The 26144-nt window shown below is 36.0% G+C and overlaps 1 protein-coding gene and 1 long non-coding RNA gene across 2 annotated transcripts in view; both read left to right on the plus strand.

The window, feature by feature from the left end:
* Positions 1 to 13690, plus strand: part of LOC120523856 (leukocyte surface antigen CD47-like) — a 42204-nt gene extending 28514 nt beyond the window's left edge. Inside the window, exons 3-4 of the mRNA XM_039745518.1 lie at positions 6522 to 6839; positions 13484 to 13690. Coding sequence (XP_039601452.1) covers positions 6522 to 6839; positions 13484 to 13620 — 455 coding nt within the window. The 3' untranslated portion in view covers positions 13621 to 13690. The remainder of the gene's footprint in view (positions 1 to 6521; positions 6840 to 13483) is intronic.
* A 2028-nt stretch (positions 13691 to 15718) lies between these two features.
* Positions 15719 to 25142, plus strand: LOC120523858. The gene is made up of 2 exons (XR_005632709.1): positions 15719 to 15791; positions 22941 to 25142. It is a non-coding gene; the product is annotated as an uncharacterized LOC120523858 (long non-coding RNA).
* The last annotated feature ends 1002 nt before the right edge of the window (positions 25143 to 26144 follow it).

Raw genomic sequence — 26144 nt, forward strand, 5'->3', positions numbered from 1 at the left:
GAATTAATTAGGGATGCACAACATATTGGTACTGAAAAAGTACAGAAAAACACACATTAAAGTACAGAAAAACACACAGTATTTCGAGATTTTTTCAGTACCAGAAGTAAACCTTCCTTCAACTTTCCCTCCAATCCCCCAACAAATCAACACTGTGAAATTTGTGACAAGAATTATCACAAGTACAGTCTGATTCAGTTCAATGCCTTTTGGTAGGCGATTGCACATTATATCCATCTAGTGTTCATTTTTTCTGTAGTATGGTTTGCCAGCCAAAAAATATGCTTTGATCATCAAATATTTGTAGGTGTTTTAAGCTGTATGCCATTGCAACACTGGATGTCTTGTGCTTAGTAGCTTAAAAACATAACAGTTGAATAGATAGGCTTGTTTATAAGCAAAGAACAAGGGTCTTTATACCTACAAATACATGGTGACCTTTTAAGCTACTTAAAAGAAATGACAAGCATAAGCTGTTAATAGTTAATAGTTCCAAAACTAATAATAAGGCACATTGATCCTTAATCTAAATTCTCAACAGATGCTTACATGATGGATTTTTTTTCAGTGGTCAGATTTAAAAATTTAATGGGTGAGGTCTGTGGCAATAGACCTTGTGGTCTGCCAAAGATTAGTTGAAATACCAGACTGTGCTGCAGTTGCCTCCCCATTGTATATTAATTGAGTTTAGATATGGATCTGGGAAGAGAGACTGACTGTCCTTTCTGAAAGTAATGTTTGTAGTCAACCAATAACAAGATGTGTGGTGTCAAGGGTTCATGGGAGATCCTCAGTGATGTGGTCCCCTAAGAATGTCAACCTATTGACTTTCCACAACAGCCCCAAGTCAGTAGTCATTTGACCCCCTATAATTCTCCAGTCAGAAGCTTTGTTTTATTGATAATAAGGGACATTATTATTGACCCATTCACTGAGAAGTTGAACTTCTTCTCAACAAAAAAGCCTGATAGTTTTGTTAAATAGCAAATGCACTAGAATAAGCACACAACCCTGGGGTCGTTTGATGCTTTATAATAGTTCTAGATGCAGTTATGAATGGTGGTATTCAATACTAGTCCTTGGGGCATAATTGTCTTGAGTGCATAGCTGAACTCGGTGAACACTGTATTGTAAATGTTTGGCTTGTTATGGTGGGCTAAGTGTGTGTGGAACGCTGTGAAAATTGTTTGCACAGTATTAATCTATTGCATCTGATATGCTGGACTTTAAAAGAGCCTAGGGCCCTATGGAATCAGTTTTATTTTTTCACAAATTACGTTTTTTTTTTTTTTTTTTTTTTCACCGTTTTATTTTTCCTTGATTCTGATTTTTTTGTTTTTTTCTTTTAATACTGTAAGTAGCAACAGCTACAACAAAACAAACAATAATGAAATTGCACTTTATGTTCCTTTTAATGAAACGGCACACTAGCTCAACTAAACCTTATTTTGCATATCCATTTATCAGGTAGGAGCCCAGATATTCCATGATACTGTGTGCTGAGACTGCAGTAGGATAGTAAGTGCCCTCCAGAATCATAAAAGCTGTTAATAGTTTGATGCACCCTTCTGAGATGAAGGTTAACTTCACTTTTTGGGTCTAGGATATTTGTTACAGCCTGAGCTGATGTGTTCTCAGCCAGAAAGAACTTTTTGTAGAGGTGAGTATGTTCAGCGAGGCACCCTACTGATTTGAACCAGCTATTCCACCTGGTGTTTCCTACCTCAGGGGTTCCTGGCAGGCTTCTTGAAGAAGGCAGAGTTTATCTACATCACTAGTGATGCAGCCTCACTAGCTGCCAGGTCTCTCCCACCAAACTGATGACATGACACAAGCAGATTGAATGTACACTGTTAGGCATAACCCCTTTTAAAACTTCCTGGTATACTTTCAAACAGTATGATGCATTGTCTGTAACCACTGCTAAAATGTCTTTTAACATTCAGCCGATTGTTGTGAAGGGACTGAAGTGCTGCCTGTGAAAAGGTGGAAAAGTTGCAGCACTCCATAAAGATAATGTCTGCCAAAAAGTACTGGTTTTCAGTACCTGTAATTGTAATTATGTAAATTATTTCTAATGATTATTATACCTTAAATGCTTACAGATTGAAAAAGTGCATTATTACATATGTAGCTTCATCTACTGCATATCGTAAAATAATTAATTACAAAGCAAAATCAAGCAAGACGCTAAATCTGGGAATTAAACAGAACTAAAGAAAGGGAGACCCATTTTTAAGGGCTCGTTGCATCTGAGGAGAAGCCTGCTCTTCTTCAAAGGTTTGTAGGTGCTGAGTTTAAAACGGAAGAGTCAAATGTGGACCTTGTGTGCCTCGTCACCGTGAGGCAAAACATTTTATTAAATCCAGAAACATCGCTGTTAATTTTTAAACAGGTACTATGGTATGCTGGCAAAACTTGCAGAAAATTTGTCCAGATTTGTAAAAGTCGTCGGAATATTGTTGTGCCCTCAATTTTGCAGTTAAGCTCGTGTTTCTTAGTTTTTGGACATAGGGTATCTAATACTGCTCGCTTCATTATTTTTGTCTCGTGCAGCTGGCTAATTCGCATGCCTTTAATGAGAAAACATGCAGGAAACATGGGCCCAAACAGATAGAGGCACAACTGAATTTCTACAAGAATTGTGTTTGCTTGAATAACAACAAACTAAAAAATAGTATCTGAATGAGATTGAACTACAGATTATTCAATCATTTAATTTATTGGGAAGTTTTGTAACAGTCACCCTTTTAGTCTGTAAATTCCGCACATTTCCATTTTTAAATATGAAATCTGTTTTTATGCATTAGTTCCGTGATTCTGTCCGTGTTTTCCGCATCGTGGAAATCATAGGTCCCTAAGAGCCCTAACCATCTCTAGATTAATACCCATAGAGTAATAGTTACTTAGGTGCAGGATTATGGATTTCTTTTGGCATTATAATAGTCCTTTACTGTGACTGGCTCTGGTCCCACTTATCAATCTCCGTTTATGAGTGGCGCTTAACATATGATATTCCCACAATAAAGTAGTTGGGAACATGGTGACTTACATCTCTGCAACAGCTCTTGTTTAGCTCTCCTTATGTATACTGCAACAGTTTAGTATTTGTGACTTTTGGCTTTTTGACTACTTTTTTTTTTTTTGGGATTTGTCCATAGTGTTAATCTATAGTTCTGTTTTGAACCTCTTGCCTGTTTGCTATTCTTTGTGTGTTTGACTTTCAGATGGTAGAATTTTTTAAACATTTTTTTTTTTATTCAGCGTGTCTGCTTCATAACCATCTTACCTAGATCTGCAGTATAACCACTGAGTACAGACAGCCATGCTTTACAGAGTGTGTTGTGTCGCAGTATTTCTCTGGCTTGTTCTTGCAGGATCTGCTCTAGATACTTAACATTTGCTTAGGAGATGTTTTGTGTGAATTTCGTGGGATTCGCACTCCATCTTGCCATCCTTGTTTTATACTAATCAAGGGTCTGCTCACTTCATCAATGAACAGGATGAGTTACTGGTCACTTGGCAGAATTACGGTTCTGATTGATTGATTTTTGTGTGTGATTTGGTTTAAAATGAGCTTAAATGGGTTTTACGTTTGTCCAACAAGTTGATATTAGTGGTTTCTATACAGGTCAGTTTCCTTCTATACCTTTCTACATGTCCTGAGTTTTTCCAGAAGAACTATAGTACCTACTTTTTCCCAGTAGTTATTTGCAGCTCTGATGCTAAGCATTAAGTTAATTGTGATTGCTCTCAGTGAGTATGATTACATGTTTTCGCATAACCGGGTTAAGGCAGAAACATGGCTTCTTAAAAATCCACACTTTTTGGGCATGTGCTCTTCTGGAGTTCTCCTTTGTCAAAATGCTTAGACGTCACATGTTGCCTTACACCCAGTGCTGCTGGAAGAATAAAAGCAAATTTATTGTTACTTCAGTAACACAGGTATTGCATTAGGCTGCTCGTTACTTTAACTCTTTTAGGGCTGATTTTTTTTTTTCCTTTTCTCCCAGGGCTGAATATTTTTCCAAAAAACAAAATTTTCTGAAAAGCACATAAAGCAATAGTTTTTCACATGTATCAATACAGAATGTCTGTTGCTGCGTGCAGTGCCTTATTTCACCATGTTAGCCATCTGTGGCTGCCGCAACAGTGTCAGCAGCTGCATGAGGGTGGCGTCAGAAGAACAGAACACAGCCGATACCGGTTACCGCACTTTCGTTTTAGTTCTCGATCTCCAGATCACCTGCACCAAAACAAGTCAGAGTCCAATTCAAAATAATAAAATATACATAAAACTCACCAGAGTATTTTGCTTTGCACATTCACTTTGCTATCTCGCCAGATTCCATTCTAGGCAATGTTTACGCTACTCTCACACATTGCAGGGATTCGACATTCCTCCTAGCAAGGAGGGTCTACCTATAAAACAGTGGTGAGTTTTGTCAATGTTTACAGCTGATTATCACCTCCTTCCCATGGGTGCAGACTTTAATCATCATCTGCCCTCAACCCTGTTGTCGACAAAAGTCAACATCCTCCCTAAAAAAGTTAAAAAGTAATTGGACAACACATCACACTTTAGTTTTAACTTTCTACCCTACTGTTTTAGGGATTGTGTTGCTGAGTTTAACACTGTATGTTCAGCTCATCAACATAAATTCAGTTCTTACTGAAATACTGAGACAGATTATTTCAGCCAGAAAGAGAAATAATGTGATTTCCTCAATATTTGCCCCTGGAAATGCATTTTGTTGATGCTTTTACCCATGGCTGCTGAAAGTGTGTGCAAAGCAAATACATGGACATGTTACAAAATCCTTGGCAGTAACCATGTTAAGGGTTTACATGGCCACATAAATGGGGTATTCGTAGAGAAATGTACCTCTGTTAACCAGGTTTCTGAGAGGTTAATAACCCAATTTGTTTAACTGGAATAAGGGTTTACGTGATATTACAGAAATCGGGTTTCTGTAAAGCACATGCAAATGCACTGAGTGTTTCCTTGTTTTCAGATTTAAAGGCTACATCACAGACTTTGGTTTGGAAGTGGGCTTCCGTGTTCATTTAAATGGCAGTAATTAGGCAGAATCATTATTTTTCTGGTGATTACAACTTCATTGATATATTTACTAATGTAATCATTCTTACTGTTTGACAGACAATAAACATCTGTATGCAGAACTCAGGAATAAGGAAATATGGTGGGACTCAAGAAGTGGGGGAGGTGTTTAGCCTCCACCAGTAAGAATACTCCCTCTGATTATTTCAAGATTAATATGTTCTGTGGTTCTGTTCTTTAGTTTTATCCGGTCACACTTGCCAATTGTACTGACATGGGACAAGGCAGTAAGTTCTTTTTAAATCAAAAGGACCAGGAAATCAAATTGATTAAAAAACTGCCAAGTTTGTATACCAGAAAGTCCAACCGAGCTGCTATCAAGTCCAAGTCCAATACTCAAACAAAAAAAAATTAAAGTTGCTATGACAAAAAGTTAAGTTCTTATGATTGGAGATTTTGAGATTAAAAGATTCACACACTAATACAAAGAGATATCTGTAATCTTGGATGATCCAGTCCTTTATGTGGATGTTCCAGTGATGTCAGACGCTGTGCACTTCAGGACTATTCTGAGTAATATTAACATATTCACTGCCACACTCCACACACACAGTGACCTAGCATCAAATTCAAAGTTGCAGTGTTAGCAGCGCTGTCTACTATTTCACTGTGCTGCAGAGTTAAATAGAGTTGAAAATAAAACTATTGCCTTTTTTGTTTTCAGTCCAAATGCGTCCGAATTTTTCCTTTTTTCTTGTTGTGAGATTTGTGTTTGCATCAGCACTTGAAGGTGACATTAGCTGGTTAATAACACTTACTAAATATAATTATTTAATGGACAAATTAAAATTTCATGTGTTACAAACTTCTGATATTTTTCCTAATCTCTCCTTACTTTCTTACATTTATTCCAACTTTAAATCTACCTTTTATCAAATCAAATTCATTAACTCATTAAGAATTTCTGTAAAACAGCTTTTATTGTATTGTTTCAAATTGTCCTATGTACGTTATCGGGCTTTGTTATTGCTCATGCTTGTGTACTATTCTGAAGTTGTTTTCTGACTTGTGTCCAGTGCACGAGATAAGCCAGGTAAAGAATGAATGGATTGTGTAGCTATGTCAGTTACACTCAGGGAATGAATCTGAAGTTCGCACTTCTTTATTGGATTTGTGGCACTAAACTGAAAACTATTTCAACTATGAATGGGTTGGTGGATAAATAAAATGGTAAATAATCTGTCACAAAATCATGTATGAATCATCAGAAATGTTTGGGGAAAACTCCCAGTTCCGCACTGAAAAGCTGTAGAAATTGCCTTTCATAGATTTTTCATGGAACTTTTAAACCTGTTTGATTTATTTGGCTAAAATAATTTTTGGGTAAGTGACAGATATGTCAAATAAAGCTGTGACAAACAAAACTTTATAATAATTTATTGTTCTGTTGTTTTTGCAGCACCTCCAAAATTGATTGTTACTGCAGAAAAAAATGTCACTGTCACAAAACTCCCATATGACCTGACTTGCAGTATATCTAACCTGAGGTGGAACAAGGTGGAAACAATGACACTTACTTGGAAAGAAAATGGAAAGGATCTGTTTTTCTTTGATGGATCCAAAAGTAATAGTCAGTCAGAGAGATATCGCTGTGACAAGGCTAATCCATCACATTGCTTACTTAGATTGAATGAGAAGAAATCAAATGGTGATTATACCTGCATTGTAACTGAAGGAAAAGCTGAAGGAAGCGCAACTATAAAAGTGAAATTTGAAGGTATTTCTGTGTTTCGTTTTAATTTAATATTTATTACTAATGGCAGATATGTTATACACACCCTCACCACTGTCTCTACCAGTATTTTGTTGCTACTATACCAGTAAAAGCTGAAGGTATATTTGAGTTTTACTTTCATTTAATTAGTATTGTTAATGTGAGTTATTTTATTAGGTCTAACCCTCAACTTTCAATGAAACATACTCCCAGTATGCCCCAACAGTGACTCCTTCATAGATCAAATATACAGTATATCAAATGATATAATTAAATTTGTCCCAGTTACAGTATATATCATTGTATAAGCTTAAGTGCATATAGTTTTTTGACTGAATCCAGTTTAGGTCTTTCTGTTGGCCCAAGTTTAATAGACAGTGGATATTTCTGCTGTGATATTTCTTTGCATAAGGACCATTTTAATCAATTTAAAGTAGTAGTAGCAAAAATAATAATACATTTTATTTATATAGAGCATTTCCCATGCTGAAAGCGCTTCCCAGAGTTTTATTTTGAACAAAAAAAAAGCAGATAAAAGATCAAATATACAACACCCGACTCAAAATAAAATCAGCATAAAACACTCAATAATGATAAATAAGGAAACACAATGTTTTAATTAGAATTACAGACAATAAACTACAAAAATGCAACTGCTGCAAAATCCTGAACACATAACATAATTTGTGATCCAAATGCAAATCATCATAAGTACCTGGACAGAGAGGTAAACTGAAAGAGGAGTCATAATGTCAGGGTAAATTAAACGCCTTCCTAAATAAATTAATTTTTAAGCTGTAAAAAAATGGATCGAGTTGGTTGTGCAAAGTAAAAAAAAGAACAAAATATATTGCACGTATGACTAAAAGGACTATATATATTTAAAAAAGCAAAGACTGACCATAAAAAATACATTTTTAAAGTGCTGTTCTTTTCTAATTCATTTGATACACCAAAGAAAAACAAGAAGACATAACTAGGCTTTATTATTGCCTTTCAAAACATCTTTTGGAACCTGAAGAAACATTATATGAAGTCAACCAAAGAAAAATTTAGATCTCCATTGACTACATAACAGCAGAGATTGTCAAATCAAACCTTGCTGTACAGTTGTCTAAAGAAAGCTTTCACACTTGCCACATGGCTGATTTTTAAAATCCTCATTCTACAGAAATTGATGTTGGTGAATAATTTTGTAAAAAGATATTAATGAAGAAACATCATTTATAAGAAACAAACCCCTCCCATTCCATTATTTTTCCACTTTTGAAGTTATTCAGCATTTCAACGTACATGGATGCTTACTGTTACCCTAAACCTCCCCTTTCTTTTTGTCTGTGCTTCTCATTTTCCCTTCCTTGGTTACCAAAGCATGTGCTAATTTTGCTTTACATAACAGTCGAGATCAACATTTGAGTTTTTGTAAGATATCCATTATTACATTAGATCTAATAAAGCTTGCATGTGAATAGGTCTGTTCACTGTCACAAGACAGAATGAATATGGGAGAATATTTCATTTATAAAGCAATGATTGCTTGCATAACCTACATTTTAAAAGAACATCAGTTTAAACCAATCCACATATACAGTGCCTTCCTCAATGTTTGAGATAAAGACATATTTTTTCCTTGATTTAGCTCTCTGCTCCACAGTTTAAAATTTCAAATCAGACATTTCAGACATGATTATAGTGCACATTGCAGACTTTAATTTACGGGTATTGCATAGATTTTGATCAAACCAGGTAGAAATGACCACATTTTATACAGGCTCCCCCCATTTCAAGACACCATAATGTTTGGGACATAGCAATGGAAACATTCACAGACTCGCACAAAAAGTATTTCCTAACACAGTGCTAAAGTTTTCACCGTTTCCTTAGGTTTTCAGATACATCAGACTGCGACCTAACTATATTTGTGGCCTTATTATGACGTTAGTTTTTCTTCATAAATGTTTTATTTACAGTGGCTCTGCTGAATTTTCTCCCAGCCATCCTTTCTGGAGATATATACTTGTAGGATTATAGATCGTCTAATTTGTGTTGCCATCTGTGGGGAGGTAGTAGTGTTTCTTCCCAATGAAGAGGCGTATCTGCGAGAATTAAAAGATTTGTTGTTTGGTGAATGTGAAATCCAGCGAGATAAATCATTTTTCATTTGTGTGAATGCTATTGTCAGACACTTTTCATGCAGAGAGAAAGAAACGCTATTCACTCATGGACAGTTGTACGTTGTGTTGTCACAATGTAATTTTAAACACGGAATCCAAATTCAATGCAATATTGATGAAAAGGTAAAATCGTAAAGAGATTGAATATATGGACATAGGTGATATGACAGCAGTGCGGCAGCAGCAGCATTAGCAATCCAGCAGCTGATTGAGCAAAGAGGAGCTAAAAAAAAAACTAAATGTGTTTCCCATCGTATCACCACTTAAGAGGGGGTTTCGGAGGAGCGACTGTATCTTCTTGGGGTGCTTTCAGCTCCCCTCTTCACGATGCGAGTGGCAGAGACGTGAATTGGCTGGTGCATAGCACAGGCCAGGGATTGGCGACCGATGCGAGCAGGGGGCAAAGCCCCCTAGTGTGTGTGTGTTTGTATATATGTATATAGACAGATACGTATATAGATCTATATCTATCTATCTCCAGAAAGGATGGATGGATAATATAAGAGCATGTGAGTGAAATGTCGGTCTCAAACTTCATTCTTAAGCCATCTGTTGTGCTGCTACTAGTATACAGCTTTGTAAAAATTGCTTTGCTGCTTCAAAACCAATTGATACTATCACTGTACTTTGCATTCCTTACAAAAATAACTGGCACATATGGCATGTATTTTAATAAGGTGAATATTTTGACTTTGAGGTTTTATCAGATTTACACATTTTAGGCATTCCTGAAAACAAATTTTGACCAATTTTCAGAGTGATGTCTGTGTGTTTGTTACAACTCAAAAAAGAATCGTTCAGTACACCTGATCTTGCATTAGGGACTTATCCAAAATATTAAGGTTTGAATATTCATAGTTAAGGTTGTTAAATGTTTGGGTGTGACAAATACAGTATGTTTGTACATTGTTCTTTTTTTATATTAATATTTTTACCTTTTCGTTCACTACGGGATCACGGGGGTCTGCTGGAGCCAATCCCAGCCAGCTTTGCAAAAACAGATCTACAAAATAATGTCAATATTACATTTGTCATCTGTAAAAACTTGGCGCTGAAGTTAATGAAGTGTAAAATAAACTACTGTTCTTTTACAATCAAATGTCAGCTTTTGCCTTTGAAAGGCTTTTTCTTTTGAATTATAACTCAATAATGATATTCTGACAGCCCAAATTACCATTGTAAAATGCTGGAGGCCAACAGAGTTTGATCAAACGTTTCTGTTCATCTTAGTGCCCCAAATGCAGAACAACTGAGGGATTAGAATAAACATTTTTCTTTAAGATATTCTTCTTCCATTTCAGTCCACTTAATAAAATTTTGCAGGACAATTTTACTGCTAAAATCACACTAGCAAAACGTCACCTTGGATTTATTGCCCCTTTGCAAGCTGCCTCACATAATATTAGTACATTAACTTTAAACCAAGATTATCACAAGCCAATTTCTACTCAAACCTTGCCAATTAAGGGATGACAGCTTATTTCTTTACTATACAGAGATTTCTAGTGAGACAATTTGGGGGGAATTCAAGATAATCTTATTTGCTATAGTAGATTAGGTCAAAGTGCAGTCTTTTATTTATAATTCATATGTCCTTTTATTAACAATGTTGTCTTACTGTCTTCTTATTTTGTGTATTTTATTACTTTGCCACGGTGTTTTCCACCTTTTCAGCTTTCCTCAAAATCACACCTTCCGTTTCTATCCATCCATTATCCAACCTGCTATTATCCTAACTTTGGTTAACTTCACTCTTTCACTGCTCCTATGGTAGTTATTATCTGAGCTTTGCTGCCATCTGCTGTTCAAAGAACATCTTCACTGTCCCACTTATAACATGGCAGTCAAGGTGTAATGACATAAACAATTAAAAACACTCCCAATTTTCAAAGTTACCGGTCCCAAAATGCACTCAAATTAAATACATTTTCTAAGTTGTTTAAAAAAAATAAGAAACTGTTTGTTGCCACAGCTACAAGTAAACAAGCTAAAAAGCAAAGTTTTGTCATTTAAATATACAGTAGTTGGTTGTACTTGTTTTGTTTTTCATAAGTTAAAAGTTTTAAATTTGTTAATATGAGATTTAATTTATATATTGTACATTTGACTTGAAATATAGTGTAAATATGTAGCCATACAGTTGTGGCACTAAAATGTGCTATAATTTTTTTTTTTTGTTTGTTTAGTTCATCTGCCTCCTTCAGTAGAAATATTAAACTGCACCTGTATTTGACTGGCATGTTTATGTAACAGTAGTTAAACTACAACTTCCATTTGTCATTAATGAATATAAACTCAAGTCATTTAATCCAGCATTTTTTTACTAGATCTAAAATTTAAATCTGCCTCAATTAAGTGCATTGACAGCTAAATGATAATTGAATATAAAAACTTTCTTTAAGAGTTGAGCATATCTGAATACTTTAGAAGGGCAGTTGGATTTTGAAAATGTGTTTAAATTGGGTTGAAGTTGTTATTATCAAAACCACTGTGTATAATTTTTAACAATGACACCATGTACTAATGTCAAGTGGCAGTGCAATTAGAAAGAGCAAACTCTATATATCATGTATAAGTGTGCAGGCTGCAAAAGCAGTGCACATCCTGATTGAATTGCACTCCACAATCAAGGTTTATGAACACAGTGAGACATTGGCAGTTGGATCAGTTACTGTTTCTTTAAGGGAAAGTAAAGGAAAGCTTTGCTGTAAGAGGGTTTTGGGATACTTGCCTTGTGCAGCATACAACCCATGTTATTTTTTGTTCTTTATTATGGTAAAGTTAGATGGGAAAAGAAAGCAAACATGAAAGCTATACAAATTGTTGTTTTAGTTTAAATCATGCCAGCTACAGAAGAGGGTAAAATGAATATAGAACTAAAAGTATGCATGTTATCAACTTAATTATCAATATATAGTTTTTTTAAATACTGTACATTTCTTCCATACTGTATAAGAAATATTTTAATTTTATAATTACAGGGGTCCTGTTATCCCAAAGGGAGATTTAAATTTTTCAGTGTTTCTATGTAGGTTGAGTATTACCATTTATAAAAAACATTGTGACATATATTGCTTTAATGTGTTACATGGAAATGATGTTTATTTAACTGTTCTTTGGCCTCATTGAGATTTTGTTTACCCCAAGAAAAATTGTCCAAAAACAATGATTTTTTTTCAACAAGAAAATTTTTTACTACATGTAACAAAAACCTGTAAATACCAAAATGTCAACATAAATACAGTAGAAAAGACATGTCTAGTGTCCACTGCTATACTGATGCAAATTTATTACGCATCCATTGTGTGATATTTTAAGACAGTCACCAATGCACAGCTCAATGTTGCAGTTGGGACAGTAGAACCATGTTTCTTTGAACATTTTTACATTTTTTTACTGTTGCTTGTGCATGTGAGGGTCAAAGTTCAGTGCCTGATCTGCACAATCAGTGTTGCCCATTGTGTTTCTGTAGGCTACCACAGAGCAAGGCTTAGTGACTTCCACATTTCCCCTGACACAAACATCGACAGTATGGCAGTATGTGTGACAGTAAATGGTGCTAAGGCGATGACATCTTGCTTGTCCCTGCACACTATCACAATTACTTTGCCTTTGTGTCGCGCAGCTGCTGTAGCACCATGTTGAAGCTTCACACGATCAAATTCATTGGTCATATCATGGCAGTCTGATTGGATAGTGCCGATATCATTCATCGGTGTCACTTTCTGTATCAACGTCTGATGATCAATTCACATCGTCCTCACTATTGCCCAGTTCACTGAGTGATGCAGGTCATTCTAAAGCTGCATTTACGACTTTTAATTTGCTGTTGTGTTTTTAGCTGTAGTCTTCACCCCTCATTATGAATATTGGTTAATTACTGTAGAGTGGCAAAACACATTTAAAAATTCATTGCTTTTTTGCAGCGTGAAGTACTAGGGTGTTGTTCCCTGTTAGCCATTTTGAATGTAGAGAAAAGCCAAGAAAAATGACACCTTTTATTAGCTAACTAAAAAGATTACAATATGCAAGCTTTCGAGGCAACTCAGGCCCCTTCTTCAGGCAAAATGTAATCTGCAGCATGAAGTTATTTTATCCAGTAGATAGTAGCAGAATACTCTCTTGAGCATTATTCAGGCTTAAAAGTGTAAAACAGATCATTACATGTCACCCCTAAGTCTGACTTATTTTGGTTAACCACAATTGCTTAGAATTCCAAGCTTGGGTTAACGCCGAAGAGGTTAATGAAACATCTGTACTTTTACAAGATGTTTCAATTTTATCTGCTTGAAAATACCACACATGCTTTTACAACAAACATTGCACTGAAGAAACTTTGACCTTACAGGTTTGTTTTGTTGGATAAAAATCTATTTACCTGTTTTACCTTGATCATTAAGTGTTACAGTATGGGCCCTGCTGTTGTTATATAATGTTTTTTTTTTTTTTCTTTTCTTCTCCCATCTGCTATAGTTCCGATTCCTCTGACAACACTGGCCTCTTTGTTGCCATTGGACTTGTTGTTACTGCTGCTGCTGCTGCTACTGCTGGTGGTGTGTTTTACAAAATATGTAAGTAAACTGTTCATTATCAAGAGATCAGTGTTATAAAATATTTAGGAAAAGTCTTTTGTCTTTTTTTGTTCTGTAGGTTTTTCTCTACCATCAATGTTGGCCCATAATCAATATAATTAATAAACAGAATGGAATAAGTTGAATGGTGTTATTTAATTTTTTTTTTCTTTCAAGGTGAGGCTGTGTGGACGTTCAAAATGGTACTTCTATTAGATCTCAAACATCACGTTTATGTTTGTAATTGGTGTAGTAAGGCTCTTCCTCATCTACATGGTGTGAAAAACTATTTGCCCCCTTCCTGATTTCTTATTCTTTTGCATGTTTATCACACAAAATGTTTCTGATCATCAAACACATTTAACCATTAGTCAAATATAACACAAGTAAACACAAAATGCAGTTTTAAATGATGGTTTTATTATTTACGGAGAAAAAAATCCAAACCTACATGGCCCTGTGTGAAAAGTAATTGTCCCCTTGTTAAAAAATAACCTAACTGTGGTGTATCACACCTGAGTTCAATTTCCGTAGCCACCCCAGACCTGATTACTGCCACACCTGTTTCAATCAAGAAATCACTTAAATAGGAGCTGCCTGACACAGAGAAGTAGACCAAAAGCACCTTGAAAGCTAGACATCATGCCAAGATCCAAAGAAATTCAGGAACAAATGAGAACAGAAGTAATTGAGATCTATCAGTCTGGTAAAGGTTATAAAGCCATTTCTAAAGCTTTGGGACTTCAGCGAACCACAGTGAGAGCCATTATCCACAAATGGCAAAAACATGGAACAGTGGTGAACCTTCCCAGGAGTGGCCGGCCGACCAAAATTACCCCAAGAGCACAGAGATGACTCATCCGAGAGGTCACAAAGACCCCAGGACAACGCCTAAAGAACTGCAGGCCTCACTTGCCTCAATTAAGGTCAGTGTTCACGACTCCACCATAAGAAAGAGACTGGGCAAAATGGCCTGCATGGCAGATTTCCAAGACGCAAACCACTGTTAAGCAAAAGAACATTAGGGCTCGTCTCAATTTTGCTAAGAAACATCTCAATGATTGCCAAGACTTTTGGGAAAATACCTTGTGGACTGATGAGACAAAAGTTGAACTTTTGGAAGGCAAATGTCCGTTACATCTGGTGTAAAAGAACACAGCATTTCAGAAAAAGAACATCATACCAACAGTAAAATATGGTGGTAGTAGTGTGATGGTCTGGGGTTGTTTTGCTGCTTCAGGACCTGGAAGGCTTGCTGTGATAGATGGAACCATGAATTCTACTGTCTACCAAAAATCCTGAAGGAGAATGTCCGCCATCTGTTCGTCAACTCAAGCTGAAGCGATCTTGGGTGCTGCAACAGGACAATGACCCAAAACACACCAGCAAATCCACCTCTGAATGGCTGAAGAAAAACAAAATGAAGACTTTGGAGTGGCCTAGTCAAAGTCCTGACCTGAATCCAATTGAGATGCTATGGCATGACCTTAAAAAGGCGGTTAATGCTAGAAAACCCTCAAATAAAGCTGAATTACAACAATTCTGCAAAGATGAGTGGGCCAAAATTCCTCCAGAGCTGTAAAGACTCATTGCAAGTTATCGCAGCTTGATTGCAGTTATTGCTGCTAAGGGTGGCCCAACCAGTTATTAGGTTCAGGGGCAATTACTTTTCACACAGGGCCATGTAGGTTTGGATTTTTTCTCCCTAAATAATAAAACCACCATTTACAAACTGCATTTTGTGTTTGTTATATTTGACTGTTTGATGATCAGAAACATTTTGTGTGACAAACATGCAAAAGAATAAGAAATCAGAAAGGGGCAAATAGTTTTTCACACCACTGCGTTATGTACAAATACAGTACAAGCTCTACTCAAAATTGCTATCCAATAAAATGTTAAAGCTTTGTTGAACTAATACAGTTGTGACATAAGTATTAAAATGCCTCTTACTACTACTTTTTAACAAATATAATTAGGTAATGTACTATGTGACTTGGAAATATTATAGCTTTTTTTTTTATTCTGTAGAATGCAGCACTGTAATTCTTTAAGAACATTTCATTTGTATTAAATCTGAATGAGTATGTAGGGAGTACTGTATATAGGGGCTTCCCAAGTAAGCCTTTATTGTCTTTATTAAATATAAGATGTTCATTGATTTTTTTTTTTTTTCTTCTCATTCTACAGTTTGGTCCAGGATTCGAGAGGTATGTGACTTAAAATCAAAACATCATCCATTTACAACAGCATGCTATAAATACATATTTCATACTGCATTATGATGTTTACTGTTTACTTTTTTCAGTAGCATTTTATATTTTATTCATTAAAAAGTTAGTCCTGTTCTTTTAGTGCTTTAAATTATCTCTTGGCATATTTTTTTTTTTTCTTTTTCTTTATATATAATTCTGTTTTATTACCATAGTTATATCTTATTTATTATTATGTATATTTTTGAGCTGATTAACTATAAAAAGTATGACAAATAATACTGTTGATATTGCTGGTGGTATTAGATATTAAGTTCTAATTCAAAGTGAGTAGTGTTTTATCTTTCAAATAACCAGTTGCACTTAGTGGATCTCTAAGTCAGATCTGTGTTTCAGACAACACAAATATTCCCTCTGTTATGGTGTCTAGTCCACAAGTTCCTGTATCCATTACAAAGTATATGTGTACTGAAACTTTACAGAAGAGATAATTTTATTCAATAAATCAGGTTTTTGGTATATATTTCTCTCTTTGTAGATTTCAGTTTTTGTTTTTTTTAAAGGTGGGTATATCTACTCTTTCCTTCCCACCCTTTACATTTAAGGGCTCATTTATACTTCACGCTCAGAACACGTACGCGTCCATCGCGTGGCTGCCACAGCGTTCCCAGCGTTCATTTCCGCGTCATCTGAGCAGGTCCTCAGAAATTAGCGGCAGCGTGTGCGCGAGTTGCAGTACCAGCAAAAGTCGAGCGCGGTGTGCTAAAAGTCAGAGCGTGACGTCAGAGTCTCTGTTTACTATCTACATGTGAAAGCTAGCCTCTATGGAGATCCTTCAGGGATCGATAATGCTTACTTGCTGTTTGATGAATGGCTCAAATACAAGCGCTATACATTATGTAGCCGATGTGAAGTTGCAAAAAAAAAATAGGCGGCAAAAAGATGGTATGTGAGACTTTTAAAATGTATCGTGTCATTTATATATGTCTTTTTATGTTTTAATTTTTGCAACTTAACAGCAGCAACATAATGTATAGCGTTGTATTTGAGCCACTGAGAAAAATAAAGGACACAGTGAAAATATGTATTTTGTGATTGAATGGTAAAAACAGACAGGAATATTATTCCTGAATAAATCAACTCAAACCTTAAACAACTTATAATATTTTGCTCTCCATAAAATATATCCTGTCTAAATTATACAAGTTAGAAATAAAGTAAACATTAAAAGAACAAACATTCAAATTTCTTTACTCTTATGTAATTTTATATTTTATAAAAATAAACTTAGATTTTAAATATCCCAAAAGATTTTGCTCTCCATAAAAATATATCCTGTCAAAATTATACAAATTCAAATATGAACATGCTGCATAACAAAACCTAGAAATATAAATAAAATGTGTTCCTTTCAGCAATAACAAATCAAATCATTCAGTTGTCTTTGCTCATATGTCATTTTAGAGCTGGGCCTGGCATCTTTTTTGGCAACAGGTTCGTTTCTGTTTGGTGTGAGGTTCTGTGTTGTGGAGATTCTCAGGATGGATTGCAGGTGCTCATCAGTGAGGCGACTCCTGTGTGCTGTTTTGTTAGTCTTTATCACTGAGAAGAGCTTCTCACACAGATATGTGCTACCAAACATGCACAAGGTTCGAGCCGCATGTAGGCGGACTTTTTGTTCTTCAAAGTCACCAAAGCGCCGTGCAAACTCAGTCGCTCAGTTTATCAGCAAAGTCGTATTTGGGAACACCGTAGTGGCGACTTGGTTTAACATTACTTGGTAACAGGGAAAGTGGGGCAAGTGGTTTGTTCTCCCATAAAAGCAGCTTCACTTGAAATCACTTTGTGATTGTGCGGGTAAAGCGTCCGCTGAAGTGTCAGATTCTTATTTAATTCTTCTGCTTTCTGTATCTTCTGCATTGCATTCAGGTCTTTCAGGTTACCCTGATGTTTTGTTTTATAGTGCCGTCTTAGATTAAATTCTGTAATTACAGCCACATTAGCTCCACAAATGAGACACGGGTTCAGTAAACATATACTCAGCCTCCCATCGGTTTTTAAAGGCTCTATTTTCAGAATCAACTTTTCTCTTCAGCATCGGTGAGCTAGCAATAACTTGCAGCATCTAAGGTAGACTTGATTACAGCGGTAACTGTTAGGCAAGGCAGCTGAAGCGCTGCATTATGGGATCTGTAGTTTATTGTGTTACCAGCGCTTCATATACCGGGCTTTAATAACAATAATACAGTATATAAAATGATCTGCGGGCGGATATAATTACGCCGGGCGGATGTGGCCCGCCCTTGAGTTTGACACATATGGACTAAATAGAACTTGAAAAGATATATTTTTCAAATGTGATCGCGCAATTCAGATAGAGTTGGCCTACAGCCTGCATGCCTCAATAAGTCATCCTCCCCTTGCCTTACTTTTTACCGTTCATCTAATGAATACACTGAGTATGGCTTTACCAAAACAATCATTGATGGCGAATAAAGTATCCATTATTGAGTATGTAGATCGGGTTATATATATATACATATATATATACCAGCGTATAGGGAAGTAGTGTGTTAAAAAGCTAGAAAAGAAAAGGGAACATTTTAAAAATAGCGTAACATGACTGTCAATATACAGTATTTGTTTTGTGAGTGTTACTGAGTGTTGCTGTCATCAAGGATTTGATTATCATTATTTCTTTCAATCAGGTTAGTATTTGTAGGATGTGTTGTGTTCAAGTTACATTCCGTGTTTGTCAATCGTTGTAAAGATGACAGGTTTCATTCATCGATTAGTTTCTTACTGCATCAATAAACAGCTCGTCTTCTTCTTTATCTGAGACCTGACACACTGCATGCACGGGTTTTTACACTGTCTTCCTTTAGCGGGACATTGACTTTTCCAGCGTGTGCTTTGTTTCGCAGTAGTTGGATTTATGAATATGCTTGTATGTATGGCGCTTCATATTTTTGCTGCCTTTTCAATTGTGTAATTGGTTTTGTTCAGCTCTTTGGAACTGTTGCTTTTATCTGTGCACTCGTCAGTTCCGTGAGCCACTCGGTGTACATGCATCGAAGGTTCCCAGCTGTGCTGGTGCCATCTCGTGCTATGTCCATGGCTGTATTTAATGTTACCTTAGTCCTGGCACTTAAAACTTTCTCTCGCAGTTTAAGCTGAGTTTGTGTCAAACACCACCCTGACCATCTCATCTTCCTCTCCATAAGCACAGTCCTTCACCCGTGAATATTTACCGTGGCAGTTTGCTATTGGATTGCGCTGGCGAGACTGACCTTATATGGGCAGGCACTAAATTACAAGCGCCAGCGTCTGTCTATGAACTTAATTTAAAGTGTAGGTTTACATGCGTGCTTTGTTTCAGTAGCAGAACTCATGAATATGGTTGTATATGTCACTTTCGCTTCGCTTCTTATTGTTTAGCTGCCTTCTCAATTATATAATGCATGTTTTCTTCAGCGCTTTTTGAGGTCTTCCTGGTTTTCTATGTACTGCGTGATTACGTGGGAGGCGTGATGATGTCACGAAACTCCGCCCCGGCGTTGAAGCTCATCTCCATTACAGTAAATGGAAAAACTGCTTCCAGTTATGACCATTACGTAGAATTTCGATATAAAACCTGCCCAACTTTTGTAAGGAAGCTGTAAGGAATGAACCTGCCAAATTTCAGCCTTCCACCCACGGGAAGTTGGAGAATTAGTGAGTGAGTGAGGAGTGAGTGAGGGGCTTTGCCTTTTATTAGTATAGATATATATATATACCTAGCAAAATACCAGCATGGAGATAGTGTGTTAAAGAAGTAAAGAAAGGAAACATTTTAAAATAATGTAACATGATTGTCAAAGTAATTGTTTTGTGTATTTGGTGGCAGCGTCACAAAGTTATTTTCGTCTAGCTGCATCAGAAAATGTACCACAACGTCTGACATGCCTCCTTTTACTGTTTTCTCACAGCTTGGATTGCTGCTGTCATATATATACATACACACACACACACACACACACACATATATATATATATATATATATATATATATATACACACACATACATATCTTCATATCTACATATCTATATACATACCTATCTACATCATATATACACATACATACATACACACACACAATTATATATATATATATATTCTAGATAGGTGTGTGTGTATATATATATATATATATATATATATATATATATACTACATATTATATATAACGTGATGGCAACATCAGAAGTAAGTAAAGTAAGAGGTGAAATAGAAGGCACTGTCCAAAAATAGATTTAACAACAAACCTTAAATTATCAACTATTTTTTAAATAATCAGTTTATGCACATCGACAATAGAATTTGTTTTCTTATTATTTATGTAGCAACATTATTATTCTGCATTCTGAGCACATTAGTTTGAGAATCTAGTTTACATATTCACAAGCCCTGAACCTCAAGGTCCATAGTCGGCATTCTAAGCTGACCACAATACAGGGTGGGCCATTTATATGGATACACCTTAATAAAATGGGAATGGTTGGTGATATTAATTTCCTGTTTGTGGCACATTAGTATATGTGAGGGGGAAAACTTTTCAAGATGGGTGGTGACCATGGTGGCCATTTTGGATCCAACTTTTGGTTTTTCAATAGGAAGAGGGTCATGTGACACATCAAAATTATTGGGAATTTCACAAGAAAAACAATGCTGTGCTTGGTTTTAACGTAACTTTATTCTTTCATGAGTTATTTACAAGTTTCTGACCACTTATACAATGTGTTCAGTGTGCTGCCCATTGTGTTGGATTGTCAATGCAACCCTCTTCTCTCACTCTTCACACACTGATAGCAACACCGCAGGAGAAATGCTAGCACAGGCTTCCAGTATCCGTAGTTTCAGGTGCTGCACATCACGTATCTTCACAGCATAGACAATTGCCTTCAGATGACCCCAAAGATAAAAGTCTCTAAGGGGGTCAGATCGGGAGACCTTGGGGGCCATTCAACTGGCCCACGACAACCAATCCACTTTACAGGAAACTGTTCATCTAGGAATGCTCGGACCTGACACTCATAATGTGGTGGTGCACCATCTTCCTGGAAAAACTCAGGGAACGTGCCAGCTTCAGTGCATAAAGAGGGAAACACATCATCATGTAGCAATTTCACATATCCAGTGGCCTTGAGGTTTCCATTGATGAAGAATGGCCCCACTATCTTTGTACCCCATATACCACACCATACCATCAATTTTTTGTTCCAACAGTCTTGGAGGGATCTATCCAATGTGGGTTAGTGTCAGACCAATAGCGGTGGTTTTGTTTGTTAACTTCACCATTCACATAAAAGTTTGCCTCATCACTGAACAAAATCTTCTCGTAAACTGAGGGTCCTGTTCCAATTTTTGTTTTGCCCATTCTGCAAATTCAGTGCACCGATCTGGGTCATCCTCGTTGAGATGCTGTAGTAGCTGGAGTTTGTAAGGGTGCCATTTGTGAGTAGCTAATATCCGCCAAAGGGATGTTCGACTAATGCCACTCTCCAGTGACATGCGGCGAGTGCTACGCTGTGGGCTCTTGCTGAATGAAGCTAGGACAGCCACTGATGTTTCTTCATTAGTGACAGTTTTCATGCGTCCACATTTTGGCAAATCCAACACTGAACCAGTTTCACTAAACTTAGCAAGCAGTTTGCTAACTGTAGCATGGGAGATGGGTGGTCTCGTAGGGTGTCTTGCATTGAAATCTGCTGCAATGACCCGGTTACTGCGTTCACCAGACATCAACACAATTTCTATCCGCTCCTCACGTGTTAACCTCTGCGACATGTCAATGGCTGTAAACAAAGAGAAACTTGTAAATAACTCATGAAAGAATAAAGTTACGTTAAAACCAAGCACACCATTGTTTTTCTTGTGAAATTCTCAATAATTTTGATGTGTAACATGACCCTCTTCCTATTGAAAAACCAAAAGTTGGATCCAAAATGGCCACCATGGTCACCACCCATCTTGAAAAGTTTTCCCCCTCACATATACTAATGTGCCACAAACAGGAAGTTAATATCACCAACCATTCCCATTTTATTAAGGTGTATCCATATAAATGGCCCACCCTGTAGATCAACAACTTTCTTTGGCAAAAATATAATGCTTTCCTAATAAATTCTAGGTGTTTACAAAATGTGCCACAATATATGTGAACCAGTCAAAAAGTCAGTCTTAAGGAATTAAAAAAAAGAAGAAAAATCTTAAATTTTTCACAACCGAGGATGGGGCAAAGTGAATATTTTTCATTCTGCATGGTGTTCACTGTTGTCTTTGGAACATTTCTTCAGTTATTGGTCTGGCTCTAATCAACAAGAAGCTTCATCAGCAATTTCAGAATATTTCAGATTATGGTAGACAATGGATGAGGCAGCTGACCAAGGGATGTTTTTCCAACATCACTGTTTTATTTTCTCTTAGCTACTTTACCTGTTGAATACATGTAAGATATTCAGTACTTGATTTCTCTTTACTTTACACGTACTGTTGGCATTCCTCAGTATCCTCATGTGTCTCAACCTCTCTTGGCTTCCTCTCTCGATTGCATTCCCATATATCCTACTTCTCAGACTGTTATTTCAAGTTTGAGGTGCCTTGCTCCCCTCCTGTCCACTTGTTTATTACCATCAGTGGTAGATGTGTCCCCATTACCCGTTGTGACAGCATCATTCATATTCTTATGAACAGTTTCTGTTTTTAAAGGCAACTCTCAGAATTCCTCCTGTGCCTTTCCTCTGTATCCTTGTGTGTATCAACATTTCTCCCCTGGTGTTTTTCCTGTCTTGATTGAATTGGATTGAGCAACCACAATGAATCTGACCAAGCAGACCAAAGTCAAACTGACCAATCACGTTGCTCAGAAGGACCAGACACACACACACACACACAAATACATTAATGTTTTACTATATAGATTCTTTAATGTATTTTTTCAGCAGAAATATTTAGTGCAAATAATGGGCTATATTTTATTAGAAAGTTTGTTTGGCTCTTTTAAGATATTTATATCTTTGACTTTTTTTTCTTTGACATTGTATGGGATGAATAAGTTATTAAATATGAACAAAGCCATTTTTTTACTTTCTTTATTTCTTGCAGTGCCTTTTTGAAAAATCTTCAAATAAAGATGCTGAAAACAAAAAACACGAAGAAGGTGTTCCTTTGTCAAAAAGCCACCAAAGTGAAACTTCAAATAAAGATGCTGAAAACAAATAACCCGAAGAAGGTGTTCCTTTGTCATAAAGCAGTTGAATATAACATAAGAAATCATTTCAACTACTCTGGCCCCCTAACCCTAAACTGGTTGAAGTGGGTTTGATGATGGATGGATTGATGAACTTCTCAGTTACATCCTAGAGAAACATGAAGCATAATTGTATTTTTATAATTTAAGTTTATTCTGTGCTCTCACATTTATAAAGCTTTGGACCATATTTATCTCTGTATAATGGCTAGTATTCCTGTCCCGTGGGATTTTGCAGAGCATTGTTTGTGTGTTTGTGTTAGCTTATGATATGCTGCACATCATATTTAATTGTATTTTTTATGTTCTAAAAAGTGATCTAAAATGCTAATAAGATTTGAAAGATAATAGGCGACGCCAGTAACTGAGAGCTAAATAAATCATACATGTCATTGGCAACATTGATGCATGTTTATACCAAAAAAAAAGTAGACTGGCTGCATGGCATAATAAACTAATTAATGAAAGTAAAAGGGCACATTTTAATTGTCCATGTTTACTCCACTTGTCTATTTAAGGGAATGTGACAGTAGTACTGTGTTTTTCAAATGTTTGCTCAGCCCTACAACATTATCATTTGTGATACAGAAAATATGCACCTAGCTGAGCTGTGAGAGCTCAGAAAGTATTTCATTTAATGACATGTTGACTGGAGTATTGTAATTTAATAGCCAGGATTCGTGTTCCCTGGGGCCCTTACTTGATGTGTGTTTTATTTTCATGAAAACTGTTTTAAATTGGTAATGATGTACTGAGGCTAGGGATCTGCACTGGCAATCGGAAAGTTGCCCATTCGAATCTCGTAAATGTCAAGAGACTCTGCTCTGTTGGGCCCTTGAGCAAGGCCCTTAACCTGCAATTGCTGAGCGCTTTAAGTAGTGAGAAAAGCGCTATATAAATGCAAAGAATTATTGAATTTTGAACCTGTATCTCCATTAAAACATTTTAGCTTATCCTGTCCAATTTATTGAAGGTTACCCTGGACTAAGATTTGTTTTCATCCAAATGTGTTGCCATCCGTATTTGGCAGAAAAACAAACACCAAGCTTGAATATTAAATTTCTTAACTTTTGGCCTCTAAATTTAGTCTCTATAAAAAGGTAAGTTTGTAAAAAATGTTTTTGTTCACATTAAACACTTTCTTGAAGATTTAAATTTTTATCAAGTAGTGCACGCTGGATCCAAAGGGTTTGCGTATGTTATGTTACGTGCAGGCTCATACTTTGGTGCATCACAGCTTTTGCTCGAGTATGTTGCATACCAGTGCTGCATTAATTTAAACAAAATTAAAAATTTGCAATGTTGTTTGTACTCGGGTTTTTGTTGTGTTGCCAGAGCAGCAGTAATTAGGGATCTGGCACAATGTGAGTAAATATAAAATGCACTTGTAGGTGGCAGGTATGTGAAAAAAGTTTTTCTTTTATTAACATTTTCTGTATCAAACAAGTTGTTCTTAATATCATTGTTTTTATTTTCAGTTGCTAACAATTATTTGCAAAGTTCATTGGTCTAAAATGCCTAAATCTGGTTGTGCCTTTTTAAATATACAATAACATATATAAAAAAGTTCTACTGGCTCGCAGTAGAAAATAGAATTAGTGAGTCAGTGTCACAACTAAAGGAGATGAAATTGAGCAACATTAAGACTTTTGATTGGGTGATGTTAGTTTTCATGAGGAAATAGCATCATTGAAATTTGATATTCTTTTAGTTTCTGGAAAAAACTTTGAATTTGTATGACTGCTTCTGTGTATTTCGAAAACAGTTAGCATTTTTATTTTCTCTTTAAGCACTTCTGAAAATGTGTGTCCAATATTGAGGTGTGTTGTTATTTTACACAGTAGATAAATTCCTCAGCATTTCCATTGTTTTCCAATTTGTTTTAGTGGAGAGGATTTTTATAGATTCCTCCTATAAATATGAATCTCTTGATCTTTTGAGGTTTGTGAAGTCTTGCATTACTGTGTACATTATATTATGTGAAGCACTTTGAGCTTCATTTCTTTTATGAAAATGTGCTATAAAAATAAAATGTTGTGTTCCCTTTGGACAAGATAGCCCATGGTGTATTAGAAATATCATCTTTGCTCAAGACCTTGACCTCTTTAATATGTATTAATTTTTTTGTCACTCACCATACCTATTAGCCTTGAAGTAGTCTTCTCATGCTATTTTACAATTTTAATTTTATTCTATTGGTAGATAACCCTGCTTGTGTGTCTGCTGCTGTTTTTTAAATTTCTTTTATTAAAATTGTACATTTTCTTCATTTGAGTTTAATCCTTGCTTCACTGGCTGAAATACTAATAGTGTGGTAGTGTTATTTATATATCTATAAAATTCAATAAGATGCTGATTGTTTTAATATGTTGAATTAATTATAAGACTTTAAACCCTAAGTTACTAAGTCCATAAAATGGACAAATGAATATAGATAAGATTGGATAAAACTTTATTGATATTGAAGAGAAAATCGGGACATTACAGTGACTCAGGAAAAACAACAAACATTAAAGAATTAAAGAAAAGTAAAGACTGCAGAATAAGTAAATATAGTTGTATGCAAAATATGCACATACCTACTAGCACTAGAGATGTGCAAAATGTACATATATATATATAAAATAAGATACTCTACGTAGGCAAATTAGCAAGCAGTACCATGGTATAAAAACAGCATGTTGGTAGGCTGTTTGAATATTAAATAAAAAAAAGTGCAACCTGCTGCCCTTGGTCCTTAACTAGCGTTAAGTTAACAATGAGATACAAATAATAAGAGCTAACCAGCTATCTCAGGGCCATTTGCACTAATCTGTCTGTCATGAAGAAGCTGTTTAGTTAGAAACGAAGTGTCGAGACAGTCAAGTAGATCCTGATAGAAATTCATAAGGTTGCAAAATGACAGAAGGCTGTAGCAATATCACAAGTTAATTGATTGACTGTAAATTGGCCTGGGATATATGAATGTCTGGGTGTGTATACAGTAGACTGGGCCAGGCTTTAGACGCAACGCTCATCAAGACCCTAAACTTTCTTTAAGTATACTGTATTTAGAATAT

This window comes from Polypterus senegalus, chromosome 2 (assembly GCF_016835505.1).
Source record: "Polypterus senegalus isolate Bchr_013 chromosome 2, ASM1683550v1, whole genome shotgun sequence".
NCBI lineage: Eukaryota > Metazoa > Chordata > Cladistia > Polypteriformes > Polypteridae > Polypterus > Polypterus senegalus.